The sequence below is a fragment of the Macaca fascicularis genome, chromosome 8 (genome assembly GCF_037993035.2).
Source record: "Macaca fascicularis isolate 582-1 chromosome 8, T2T-MFA8v1.1".
Lineage (NCBI taxonomy): Eukaryota > Metazoa > Chordata > Mammalia > Primates > Cercopithecidae > Macaca > Macaca fascicularis.
The window spans coordinates 42,551,241-42,565,470 of NC_088382.1; the positions used below are offsets into that span (position 1 = coordinate 42,551,241).

General features: G+C 40.1%; 1 protein-coding gene across 1 annotated transcript in view; it reads left to right on the forward strand.

The window, feature by feature from the left end:
* Nucleotides 1-14,230, forward strand: part of LOC102121434 (disintegrin and metalloproteinase domain-containing protein 32) — a 170,976-nt gene that overhangs the window by 24,021 nt on the left and 132,725 nt on the right. Inside the window, exon 3 of the mRNA XM_005563131.5 lies at nucleotides 3,756-3,817. Within this exon, the coding sequence (XP_005563188.4) occupies nucleotides 3,756-3,817 (62 nt within the window). The remainder of the gene's footprint in view (nucleotides 1-3,755; nucleotides 3,818-14,230) is intronic.

Here is a 14,230-nt window from a genome sequence, read left to right on the forward strand (position 1 = left end):
TATTTTCAAGATTTTCTCTTTATGTTTGACTTTCAACATATTAAATGATGTATCTTGGTGTGTATCTTCTTGTATTTTTTTTCTACTTGAGGTTGACTGAGATTTTAGATGTGTAGACTAATGTTTTCCCTCAAATTTTGGATGGTTTTGGCCATTATTTGTTCAAATATTTTTTTTTCTGACCATGCCATTGTTTAGATGTTTGTTCTCCCAAACCCCATGTTGAAATTGGACCCCAGTGGTGGAGGTGGGGCCTTATTGGAGGTGTTTGGGTCATGATGTCCCTCATGAATGGCTTAGTGGCATCCTCATGGTAATTAGTGAATTCTTGATCTATTAGTTGAGACCTGGCGCCTCCCCCTCTCTCTTTCTTCCTCTCTCATCATGTGATCTGCTCCCCTTTGCCTTCCACCACAGTTGGAAGCTTCTTGAGACTCACATCAGAAGCAGATATTGTTGTCATGTGCAGAGATGTAATATCTACATGATTTCTTCAACTGTAATCAACATCAGTGATGACTGTGAGTTTCCCAGTAGATTAGGCTATGTTTGTGACTGGGGACTGTGGTGAGGCTTTACTGGGGATGGGGGAACCAGGCAAGCCAGTCCACAGTGGTGGCAGTGGCAGGTCAGGTGGATGGGGCCCTGGGCAGTGTGTGACAGCAGCAGTGGCAGTGGCAGCAGTGGGCCAGTCCTCAGGCTGTCTGGTGGTGCATGTGAACACCATTAGTGGTGGCAGTAGGTTAGGTCAGCCAGTTCCAGGCTCCTGGCTGGTGCATGTGGGTGGGCACTGGTCGGGGTTGTGGCAGGCTAGGTGGGCCATTTTCCAGGCCCCTGGGAGGCATGCATGGGCACTGGTGCTGGTAGCAGATGGGGCTGGCCAGAAATCAGATCCCTGGATAGTGCATGTAGGCACCAGGGGTGTTGGGTGGCCTGAGCTTGCCCTCAGGCCCAAGGACTGCGTTTGGATGGGCCAGTCCTCAGGCTTACTGAAGGCCCATGCAACTGTGCTGTGGCTCTGCTGCTGGGAGCGTGTGGGGTTGCCGTCAGTGTTGGCAGCCCCAGGCATATGGCTCTCAGGCTCTGGGGAGTGCATGCTTCATCTCCCTTTGTCCTGGGGGCAGTCTTCCCAATGTGCTACATCACCTCTTCTCTGGGGCGTAGTACACTTTGTGGGCTAGAGTGCTGGGGACCCAGGTGCCCCACTCGTTCAGCTGGCATTGTGCTGTGATAGCCCTGTGGGTGGACATGGGATGTCAGCAGGGCTCCAGGGCTGTGGAAATGGGTCTGCTGGGTCCCAGGGCAGGATGCGATCTGCTGGGGCTGGTCTTTCAACATGGGGCTGTGCTGCCTCTGCTTGGGTATCGAAGGGTGAGTGGGACTCAGTGTGAATTCCCTCTGAAACAATTCAGTCACCAGGAGTGCAGCTAGGCAGGGCCCGTGAAGGGTCAGGGGCTCCCCTGTGGCTTGTATTGCAGGCATTCATGGAGGGACCCTGGACCGTGGAATACCTCTCGCTTGCTTCTTCTCTACAATGGGGACTTCTCCTGGCCAGCCCAGCTGCTTCTTTGCTTCCCTTTCCTTCCAGGCCTCAGAGGTTCCCTGTCCCTTCCCTTTTGAAATTCTAGTTTTCTCTCCTAGATTCTCTGTTTGACATGTACTTATCTGCTCACTGTTTTGGTACCTCTTTGTTGAGGAGGCAAACACAAATTTATCGTAATTGTTTAGTAAATTATCTTATGGCCTCCATTAATCAACTCATCTACACTCTAAGATCTACCTGAACTTCTCTATATAGCCTGCAAATCAAGGTATTTCATGATAACATCCATAGTGAAAGTATAGCTAAAAGAAGTATTATCTGGGATACTAATAATGGTTACTAAGTTTTGGTTTTGAGAAAAATATTCATCTAAGAACTGCTCAGGGAAACTGCTTGCACATCAAATCCTCCTTAAAATAAGATAAAGATGGGGCCGGGCACGGTGGCTCACGCCTGTAATCCCAGCACTTCGGGAGGCTGAGGCGGGCGGATCACCTAAGGTTGGTAGTTCGAGACCAGCCTAACCAGCATGGAGGAACACCATCTCTTCTAAAAATACAAAATTAGCCGGGCGTTGTGGCACATGCCTGTAATCCCAGCTCTTTGGGAGGCTGCAGCAGAATCACTTGAACCCAGGAGGCAAAATTTGCTGTGAGCTGAGATGGCGCCATTGCACTCCAACCTGAGCAACAAGAGTGAAACTCTGTTGCAAAAAAATTAAAAAAAAAAAAAATAAATAAATAAAAATATAAAGATGCTCAAGCATCTGTGTTCAGTTATCACATTCAGATCAGGCTCACTAAAGAGCTAGTGTCACCAATGCAAATTTAAAAAGTAGGATGCTCTGATGTTTCAGGATTAGGATTTTCTCTTTGGTGCTTCTGCTTTATATTTGCCATATGCCTGTTTTGGTTCTTTTCTCAATTTATGTCTGGTTTTTCTTTTTTAAAAATTAACTTTTGAAATTTTGGAAGAATTTTAGATATACAGAAAAATTGCTAAAAGACTACAGAGTTCCCATATATACTGTTCACTCAGTTTCCTGTAATGTTAGCTCTTATATAGCTACATGGATACATTATATTTATTAAATACAAGAAATTAATATTGATACATTACTAGTAAGGAAACTGCTTTATTTAGATTTCTGGATTTCAACCAGTTTTTCTTCTACTGTCCATTTTGTTCTGGGATCCAATCCACGATACTACCCAGCATGCCCCCCTCTCAGGCTCCTTTGCTCTGTTTCTCAGTCTTTCCTGGAATTTCATGACCTTGACAGTTCTGAGGAGGTCAGGTACTTTGTAGAACACCCCTCGATTTGCATTTGTCAATATTTTCTCATGTTCAGTGAATTTTAGGGAAGATTAACATAGAGATGAGGTGCTCTCCTCATGACATCGTATCGTAGGGTACATGATATCAAGTTGACTTACCACCAATGATATTGACTCTGGTTTCATTTCTGACCTGGCAACAACCTACCTCATTCTTCTTTGATCTGTATGGTACCCTGGTTGCTTCTTATTTTCAGAGATCCTGGAATGCTTATCTTTTTTCTGTGTTTTGATATTTGTGTCCTTTTCATTTTTATACGTTTTAACTAATTTTTTCCTCTGTTTCTCTAACTCTTGCTTTTCACATGTTCCCTTTTGCTGTACAAAATCTCATCACTGAGGTTCACTGACATACAGATATTCCAACCTATTGTCATTCATATTCTAACTTGAAAATAGTAGAGATAAAATCAAAGACAATATTAAATTTTGTTCAATAATCTGTTTAAAATATAGGGAAAAGGCAATACATCTTAGGAGAGTTTTTAAGAAAATGGTTAAATAATTTTTATGATGGACAGAGTAAGCTTCACTGATGTGGACTATCCTCTTATCCCAATGATGCCACCTAAATAGATATTTTAGCGTAGCGCGTGGCCTATTCATTCATAAGAGGTTACAGGTTAGTTACAGGTAGATTTTTAATCCTATGTCAATCCTTAGACTGGGTTTATTTGTGTGGAAATAGTAAAAGTCCATTATAAAATAAATATTTATTTTTTTGATGTTTTGCTGCAGATTTTAAATCACATGTAGTCTGAGAAATGTAATGAAGATGTTTTAAGCATTGTTGGAAGAGATTAATTGATATAAAACTATTGTTTTGCTTCTTGTATTGAATTTGTCTTCACTCTCGGTTGTTTTCAATTCTCTAGGAACAAATATCCTATATTATTCCAATAGATGAGAAACCGTACACTGTGCACCTTAAACAGAGGTAAATTTTTATTCTTTAGTTTTGGATTTTATTTTGTTTCTATGAAGCTGTTTACTCATAATAGAAAATGGAGTATGAGAAAAATACATGGAGTTATTATTAATTTTTTTAATTGTCTTAAGTAAACAGATGCTCTCCTGTGGCTTAATTAAAGTTTGGTTTTAATGTCTCAAGTAGTCTTTGGTAAATGGGAGTTAGAACAAAAAACAGGGACTTATCTCCTGAAGACTGATTTATAATATTAAGTTGGCAGGACCAGCAGGACCTATATCATTAGGGCAGATGTCACAAAAATAAGTAAATCTGTAGCTGATTTATATCAGTTAGGGTTTATCAGAGAAGTGGGATGATCATGAGGAATATGGGATAGGGATTTAATACAGATCTTATAATGTTGCAGAGCTGGCAAATACTTTATGGAAAATAGTCCTAGCTTTGCTACTCTTCAGAGAATTATTAAATAATTGAAATGATTTTCTATAGGGTTTAATTCTCTGATGTAAACCCAATTGGGAAAGGCTGGCTTGGAAGTCATTTGTGACATTCAAGAGGACAGCTTCAGCTAAACTAGTAAAACTAGACTACATGGCATTGGAAAGAGGTGGATTATGAGAAACTAGAGGTAGCAATTATGGACTTTTTCAAAAACATCCCTCAGAGAAAAAAGAGGCTTACATGAATATTTTGAAGAAAGAGAAAACAAAATATTTTGGTTGACGGAAAATTTCTTAAGGAGAAGAAAAGAGAGATGAAAGGCGTAAACAGGCTGGGCGTGGTGGCTCTCTGTATTCCCAGCACTTTGGGATGCTGAGGCAGGTGGATCAAACTCCTGAGGTCAGGAGTTCGAGACCAGCCTGGCCAACATGGTAAAACCCCGTCTCTACTAAAAAATACAAAATTAGCTGGGCGTGGTGGCATGCACTTGTAATCCCAGCTACTCGGGAGGGTGAGGCAGGAGAATTGCTTGAACCCGGGAGGCAGAGGTTGCAGTGAGCCGAGATGGTGCCACTGCATGCCAGCCTGGGTGACAGAACGAGACACTGTCTCAAAAAAGAAAAAAAAAAGACGTAAACAAGTGGTTTATTGTGTATAAGATACTAAGTAATTCTCCCAAAGAAAAGGTTAACTTACTCTTTTAGGCGGAAGAGAAAAGGAATATGGTGGACGATAACCCAAAGATCTTTGGGAAGAGTATGAGGGAAAGTTAGAGAGCTCACATTGCATTTGAACATCTTATTAAGACTATAAGCAGTGTTGAGAAATGGAGGGCCCTGAGCTTGGGAGAGGGATAGGGCATGTGTATATCGTTTTGAGAAATTAACCGCTTAATGATTATGATAGCCTAATGACTATTAGGAAGCTACAGCAAATAGTTTATATGAAAAATAATGAGAAGCAGAACTATGGCTGCATAGAGATAGGGAGTTTCCTTTGGTTTTTGTGTGTGTATGTATGTTTTTAGTTTTTTTTTTTTTTTTTTTTATTTAAGTTCTAGGGTACATGTGCACAACGTGCAGGTTTGTTACATAGGTATACATGTGCCATGTCAGTTTGCTGCACCCATCAACTCGTCATTTACATTAGGTATTTCTCCTAATGCTATCCCTCCCCCAGCCCCCCAGCCCCCAACAGGCCCTGGTGTGTGATGTCCCCCGACCTGTGTCCATGTGTTCTCATTGTTCAACTCTGACCTATCAGTGAGAATGTGCGGTGTTTGGTTTTCTGTCCTTGTGATAGTTTGCTGAGAATGATGGTTTCCAGCTTCATCCATGTCCCTGCAAAGGACATAAACTCATCCTTTTTTATGGCTGCATAGTATTCCATGGTGTATATGTGCCATATTTTCTTTATCTATTCTATCATTAATGGACATTTCGGTTGGTTCCAAGTCTTTACTATAGTGAATAGTGCCACTATAAACATATGTGTGCATGTGTCTTTATAGTAACAATGATTTATAATCCTTTGGGTATATGCCCAGTAATGGGATGGCTGGGTCAAATGGTATTTCTAGTTCTAGATCCTTGAGGAATCACCACACTGTCTTCTACATTGGTTAAACTAATTTACACTCCCACCAACAGTGTAAAAGCGTTCCTATTTCTCCATATCCTCTCCAGTATCTGTTGTTTCCTGACTTTTTAATGATCGCCATTCTAAGTGGCGTGAGATGGTATCTCATTGTGGTTTTTATTTACATTTCTCTGATGACCAATGATGATGAGCATTTTTTCATATGTCTGTTGGCTGCATAAATGTCGTCTTTTAAGAAGTGTCTGTTTATACCCTTTGCCCACTTTTTCATGGGGTTGTTTTTTTTCTTGTAAATTTGTTTAAGTTCTTTGTAGATTCTGGATATTAGCTCTTGTTAGATGGGTAGATTACAAAGATTTTCTCCCATTCTGTAGGTTGCCTGTTCACTCTAATGATAGTTTCTTTTGCTGTGCAGAAGCTCTTTAGTTTCGTTAGATTCCATTTGTCTATTTTGGCTTTTGTTGCCATTGCTTTTGGTGTTGTAGTTGTGAAGTCTTTCCCCATGCCTATGTCCTGAATGGTATTGCCTAGGTTTTCTTCTAGGGTTTTTCTGGTGTTAGGTCTTACATTTAAGTCTTTAACCCATCTTGAGTTAATTTTTGTGTATAGTGTAAGGAAGGGATCCAATTTCAACTTTCTACATATGGCTAGCCAGCTTTCCCAGCACCATTTATTAAATAGGGAATCCTTTCCCCATTTCTTGTTTTTGTCAAGTTTGTCAAAGATCAGATGGTTATAGATGTGTGGTGTTATTTCTGAGGCCTCTTTTCTGTTCCATTGGTCTATATATCTGTTTTGGTACCAGTACCATGCTGTTTTGGTTACTGTAGCCTTGTGGTATAGTTTGAAGTCAGGTAGTGTGATGCCTCCAGCTTTGTTCTTTTTGCTTAGGATTGTCTTGGCAACACGGATTCTTTTTTGGTTCCATATGAACTTTAAAGTAGTTTTTTCCAATTCTGCAAATAAAGTCATTGGTAGCTTGATGGGGATAGCATTGAATCTATAAATTACTTTGGGCAGTATGGCCATTTTCATGATATTGATTCTTCCTATCTATAAGCATGAAATGTTCTTCCATTTGTTAGTGTCCTCTTTTATTTCGTTGAGCAGTGCTTTGTAATTCTCCTTGAAGAGGTCCTTCACATACCTTGTAAGTTGCATTCCTAGGTATTTTATTCTCTTTGTAGTAGTTGTGAATGGGAATTCACTCATGATTTGGCTCTCTGTTCATCTATCATTGGTGTATAGGAATGCTTGTGATTTTCGCACATTGATTTTGTATTCTGAGACTTTGCTGAAGTTGCTTATCAGCTTAAGGAGATTTTGGGCTGAGACGATGGGGTTTTCTAAATATACAACATGTCATCTGCAAACAGGGACAATTTGACTTCCTCATTTCCTAATCAAATATCCTTTATTTCTTTCTCTTGCCTGATTGCCCTGGCCAGAACTTCTAACACTATGTTGAATAGGAGTGGTGAGAGAGGGCATCCTTGTCTTGTGCGCGTTTTCAAAGGGAATGCTTCCCATTTTTGCCCATTCACTGTGATATTGGCTGTGGATTTGTCATAAATGGCTCTTATTATTTTGAGATACATTCCATCAATACCTAGTTTATTGAGAGTTTTTTTAAGCATGAAGGGCTGTTGAATTTTGTCAAAGGCCTTTTCTGCATCTATTCTGCATCAATAATCATGTGGTTTTTGTCATTGGTTCTGTTTATGTGATGGATTACATTTATTGATTTGCATATGTTGAACCAGCCTTACATCCCAGGGATGAAGCCGACTTGATCGTGGTAGATAAGCTTTTTGATGTGCTGCTGGATCCGGTTTGCCAGTAATTTTTTGAGGATTTTCACATGATGTTCATCAGGGATATTGGCCTAAAATTCTCTTTTTTTGTTATGTCTCTACTAGGCTTTGGTATCACGATGATGCTGGCCTCATAAAATGAGTTAGGGAGGATTCCCTCTTTTTCTATTGTTTGAAATAGTTTCAGAAGGAATGATACCAGCTCCTCTTTGTATCTATGGTAGAATTTGGCTGTGAATCCGTCTGGTCCTGGACTTTTTTTGGTTGGTAGGCTATTAATTATTGCCTCAATTTCGAACATGTTATTGGTCTATTCAGAGATTCAATTTCTTCCTGGTTTAGTCTTGGGAGGGTGTGTGTGTCCAGGAATTTATCTATTTCTTCTAGATTTTCTAGTTTATTTGCGTAGAGGTGTTTATAGTATTCTCTGATGGTAGTTTGTATTTCTGTGGGATTGGTGGTGATATCCCCTTTATCATTTTTTTATTGTGTCTATTTGATTCTTCTCCCTTTTCTTCTTTATTAATCTTGCTAGTGGTCTATCAACTTTGTTGATCTTTTCAAAAAACCAGCTCCTGGATTCATTGATTTTTTGAAGGGTTTTATGTGTCTCTATCTCCTTCAGTTCTGCTCTGATCTTAGTTATTTCTTGCCTTCTGCTAGCTTTTGAATGTGTTTGCTCTTGCTTCTCTAGTTCTTTTAATTGTGATGTTAGGGTGTCAATTTTAGATCTTTTCTGCTTTCTCTTGTGGGCATTTAGTGCTATAAATTTCCCTCTACACACTGCTTTAAATGTGTTCAAGAGATTCTGGCACATTGTGTCTTTGTTCTCATTGGTTTCAAAGAACATCATTATTTCTCCCTTCATTTTGTTATTTTATTTACCCAGTAGTCATTCAGGAGCAGGTTGTTCAGTTGCCATGTAGTTGTGTGGTTTTGAGTGAGTTTCTTAATCCTGAGTTCTAATTTGATTGCACTGTAGTCTGAGAGAGAGTTTGTTGTGATTTCTGTTCTTTTAAATTTGTTGAGGAGTGTTTTATTACCAACAATGTGTTCAACTTTAGAATAAGTGCGATGTGGTGCTGAGAAGAATGTATATTCTGTTGTTTTGGGGTGGAGAGTTCTGTAGATGTCTACTAGGTCCACTTGGTCCCGAGCTGAGTTCAAGTCCTGGATATCCTTATTAACCTTCTCTCTCATTGATCTGTCTAATGTTGACAGTGGGGTGTTAAAGTCTCTCATTATTATTGTGTGGGAGTCTAAGTCTCTGTAGGTCTCTAAGGACTTGCTTTATGAATCTGGGTGCTCCTGTATGGGGTGCATATATATTTAGGATAGTTAGCTCTTCTTGTTGAATTGATCCCTTTACCATTATGTAGTGGCCTTCTTTGTCTCTTTTGATCTTTGTTGGTTTAAAGTCTGTTTTCTCAGAGACTAGGATTGCCATCCCTGTTTTTTTTTTTTTTTTTAATTTTTAAATTTTTTTGCTTTCCATTTGCTTGGTAGATCATCCTCCATCCCTTTATTTTGAGCCTATGTACGTTTTTGCACATGAGATGGATTTCCTAAATACAGCACACCAATGGGTCTTGACTCTTTATCCAATTTGCCAGTCTGTGTCTTTTAATTTGGGCATTTAGTCCATTTACATTTAAGGTTAATACTGTTATGTGTGAATTTGATCCTGTCATTATCATGTTAGCTGGTTATTTTGCCCGTTACTTGATGCAGTTTCTTCATAACATTGATGGTGCTTACCATTTGGCATGTTTTTGCAGTGGTTGGTACTGGCTGTTCCTTTCCATGTTTAGTGTTTCCTTCAGGAGCTCTTGTAAGGCAGGCCTGGTGGTGACAAAATCTCTCAGTATTTGCTTGTTTGTAAAGGATTTTATCTCTCCTTCACTTATGAAGCTTAGTTTGGCTGGATATGAGATTCTGGGTTGAAAATTTTTTTCTTTAAGAATGTTGAATATTGGCCCCCACTTCTTCTGGCTTGTAGGGTTTCTGCTGAGAGATCTGCTGTTAGTATGACGGGCTTCCCTTTGTTGGTAATCCAACCTATCTCTCTGGCTACCCTTAACATTTATTCCTTCATTTTAACCTTGGCGGATCTGACAATTATGTGTCTTGGGGTTGCTCTTCTCGAGGAGTATCTTTGTGGTGTTCTCTGTATTTCCTGAATTTGAATGTTGGCTTGCCTTGCTAGGTTAGGGAAGTTCTCCTGGATAATATCCTGAAGAGTGTTTTCTAACTTGGTTCCATTCTCCCCGTCTCTTTCCAGTACACCAATCAAATGTATACTTGGTCTTTTCACATAGTCCCATATTTCTTGGAGGCTTTGTTAGTTTCTTTTCACTCTTTTTTTTTCTCTAATCTTGTCTTCTCACTTTATTTCACTAATTTGATCTTTAATCACTGATATCCTTTCTTCCACTTGATTGAATTGAAAGCTTGTGCATGTGTCATGAAGCTCTCATGCCATGGTTTTCAGCTCCACCAGATCATTTAAGGTCTTCTCTACACTGTTTATTCTAGTTAGCCATTTGTCTAACCTTTTTTCAAGGTTTTTAGCTTCCTTGTGATGAGTTAGAATGTGCTCCTTTAGCTCGGAGAAGTTTTATTATTACCGACCTTCTGAAGTCTACTTCTGTCAACTTGTCAAACTCATTCTCCATCCAATTTTGTTCCCTTGCTGGTGAGGAGCTGCAATTCTTTGGAGGAGAAGAGGTGCTCTTTTTTTTTTTTTTTTTTTTGAATTTTCAGCTTTTCTGCTCTGGTTTCTCCCCATCTTTGTGGTTTTATCTACCTTTGGTCTTTGATGTTGGTGACCTATGGGTGGGGTTTTGGTGTGGATGTCCTTTTTGTTGATGTTGATGCTATTTCTTTCTGTTTGTTAATTCCTTCTAACAGTGAGACCCCTCAGCTGCAGGTCTGTTGTAGTTTGCTGTAGGTCCACTCCAGACTCTGTTTGCCTGAGTATCACCAGTGTAGGCTGCAGAACAGCAAATATTGCTGCCTGATCCTTCCTCTGGAAGCTTCATCCCAGAGAGGCGCCTGCTTGTTTGAGGTGTCTGTCGGCCCCTACTGGGAGGTGTTTCCCAGTCAGGCTACATGGGGGTCAGGGACCTGCTTGAGGAGGCAGTCTGTCCATTCTCAGAGCTCGAACGCCATGCTGAGAGAACCACTGCTCTCTTCAGAGCTGTCAGACAGGGACATTTAAGTCTGCAGAAGCTGTCTGCTGCCTTTGTTCTACTATGCCCTGCCCCCAGAGGTGGAATCTATAAAAGTAGTAGGCCTTGCTGAACTGTGGTGAGGTCCGCCCAGTTCATGCTTCCTGGCCACTTTGTTTACACTGTAGGCTATTCGAGCCTCAGTAATGGCGGATGACCCTCCCCTCATCAAGCTGCCGCATTGCAGGTTAATCTCAGACTGCTGCGCTAGCAGTGAGCAAGGCTCCATGGGCATGGGACCTGCTGAGCCAGGCACAGGAGAATATCTCCTGGTCTGCTGCTTACTAAGATTGTGGGAAAAGTACAGTATTTGGTCAGGAGTGTACAGTTTCTCCAGGTACAGTCTGTCACAGCTTCCCTTGGCTAGGAAAGGTAAATCTCCCAACCCCTTGCACTTCCCACATGAGATGACACCCCACCCTGCTTCAGTTCACCCTCTGTGGGCTGCACCCACTCTCCAGCCAGTCCCAGTGAGATGAACCAGGTTGGAAATGCAGAAATCACTGCTCTTCTGCATTGATCTTGCTGGGAGCTGCAGACCAGAGCTGTTCCTGTTTGGCCATCTTGGAAACAAGCCTCCCTTTTCTGTTTTTGAGAAAATGCTGATGTGACAGAAAAAAGATGTAATAACAGATTGACTATAGTGGTGGCAGGGATTTGGTGGGGTAGAGGGAGGATGGGAACAGACCTGAGTCAGGTATTATGGCTCCCTGTTGGAGATGCTGGATATGAAGTGCTTGTTATCCCACAAGGGGAAATGTCCTGATGGCAGTTAATTTAGTTTAGAATGGGGGAGAGAAGTGTGAGTATCCACATTCTTTCATGATGAAAGCTCTCTGCAAATTAGACCTAGAAGAGATATACCTTAAAACAATAAAGGTCATATATGACAAAGCCATAGCTAACATCATACTCAGTGATAAAAAGTTGAAAGTTTTTCATCTAATATCAGGAACAAGATAAGGATGCCCATTTTCTTTCACTTCTTCTATTCAACATAGTATTGGAAGTACTAGCCAGAGCAATTAGGCAAGAACAACAAATAAAAGGCATCCTAATGGGAAAGAGAGATGTTAAATTGTTCCTGTTGCAGGTGACATAATCTTATATGTAGATTACTTATAGAAGACCCTAAGGACTCCACCAAAATTTGTTAGAACCAATAGACAAATTCAGTGAAGTTGTAGGATATAAAATCAACATACAAAAATCATAGCATTTCTATACATTAATAACAAATTTTCCAAAAATGAAATCAAGAAAACAATCCCATGTACAATAGCTACAAAAAATAAAATACATAGGAGTAAGTTTAACCAAGGAGGTAAAAGATCTGTATACTGAGAGCTATGAAACATGATGAAGGGAATTGAGGAAGACGCAAATAAATGGAAAGAACATGGATTGGAAGAGTTAATATTATTAAAATGGCCATACTGTCCAAAATGATCCACAGATTCAATGCAATCCCTACCAAAATTCCAATGACATTTTTCACAGAAATAGTAAAATTCCTATGGAACCCCCAAAAGGCCCTGAATAGCCAAAGCAATACTGAATAAAAAAAAACAAAGCTGGAGGCATCACACTACCTGACTTCAAATATATTGCAAAGCTATAATACTCAAAGCAACCTTTTTATATAAGCGGTAAATGAAACCACAGAAATGAACAAGATAAATCTATACAGGTGGGGGTGAATGTTAAAGGTAAGAAAGAGAATCAGCCTAGAATTGAGTGCCATGGAAACATTTAAGGGATGAAGGAAGGATCCAAATAAAGGGACTTAAAAATGTAGAAAGACAGGAGAGCCAGGAGGAAGTGGTATCTATCATTATCACTGAAGAAGAGATGGTTTCAAGAAGGGGAATGTGGTCCACAGTAGGAAATACTTCAGAGTATTTTATTTATTTATTTTTTTGTTTTATTTATTTTAAAATTATTTTTATTATGTATTTGTTTTTGAGACAGGGTCTCTCTCTGTCACCCAGGCTGGAAAGCAGTGGTGCAATCTCAGCTAACTGTAGCCTTGAACTCCTGGCTCAAGTGATCCTCTCGCCTCAGCCTCCTGAGTAGCTGGGACCACATGAGTATACCACCACACCTGGCTAATTCTGGTATTTTTGGTAGAGATGAGGTTTTGCCTTGTTGCCCAGGCTGGTCTCAAACTCCTGAGCCCAAAGCAATCCCTCCACCTCGGCCTCCCTAAGTTTTGGGATTACAGGAGTGAGCCACCCCGCCTGGCTGCCTCAGAATATTTTTACTTGACATAAAACTGTCTTTTGGATTGGACAGTCAGGAGGTCATTAGTAATATTTGTGAGATCGGTTTGAGTGGAGGCTTTCCAACAGAAGCTAGTGTGGATGGCCTAATTAAGTTACGTTGGGTTGAAGAGTGAACATGAAGTGAGGAAGCATAACTAAAATAGCATCATGAGTACAGGGATTAATACCAAAGTTGAACTTAGACTGGACGTTTCAGTACATATGCTCAGATGAATATGACCTTTATACAATACTCTTCCACTTCATTATAAAAGTAATATATGTGCATAGTAATAAAGCTTTATAAAGAATGTAAGAACAGAAAACTCTTACAATCCAACATCCTGTTTATGTCTATTAAGTTTTTTTTTTTTTTTTTTTTTTTTTGAGACAGAGTCTCACTCTGTCGCCCAGGCTGGAGTGCAGTGGTGTGATCTCAGCTCACTGCAACCTTCGCCTCTTGGGTTCAAGAGATTCTCCTACCTTAGCCTCCTGAGTAGCTGGGATTATAGGTGCCCACCACCACACCCAAGTAACTTTTGCATTTTTAGTAGAGACAGGGTTTCACCATGTTGGCCAGGCTGGTCCCAAACTCCTGACCTCAGGTGATCTGCCCACCTTGGCCTCCCGAAGTGTTGGGATTACAGGTGTGAGCCACCACGTCCGGCCATCTTTTACATTTTAGAATGCTCTTCTTTCAGTCTCTTCTTTTCTTCTTAAAAGGAGTCCATTAAGGTAGGAAAACTATTTTGAGTAAATGTATATTGCTTTAAGTAAACATTAAATATATGTCAAAAGAAAATACTACCTTTATATCAGGTTAACAGATGTTTTATCTAAAGATTCAGACAGTAAATGTTTTAGACTTTGAAGGCCATATGTTCTTTGTCAAAACTAGTTAGTCTCTCATCTTATAGCATGAAAAGAGCCATGACAATATGTGGGTGAATGGGTGTGGCTGTGTTTCAATAAACCTTTATTTACAAAACAGAAGGTGGGTCAGATTTTGGCTGAGAGTGTCAAGTTTACTGTGTTTTTATATGTTTCAAAAAGAATAATTTAAAAAATTTC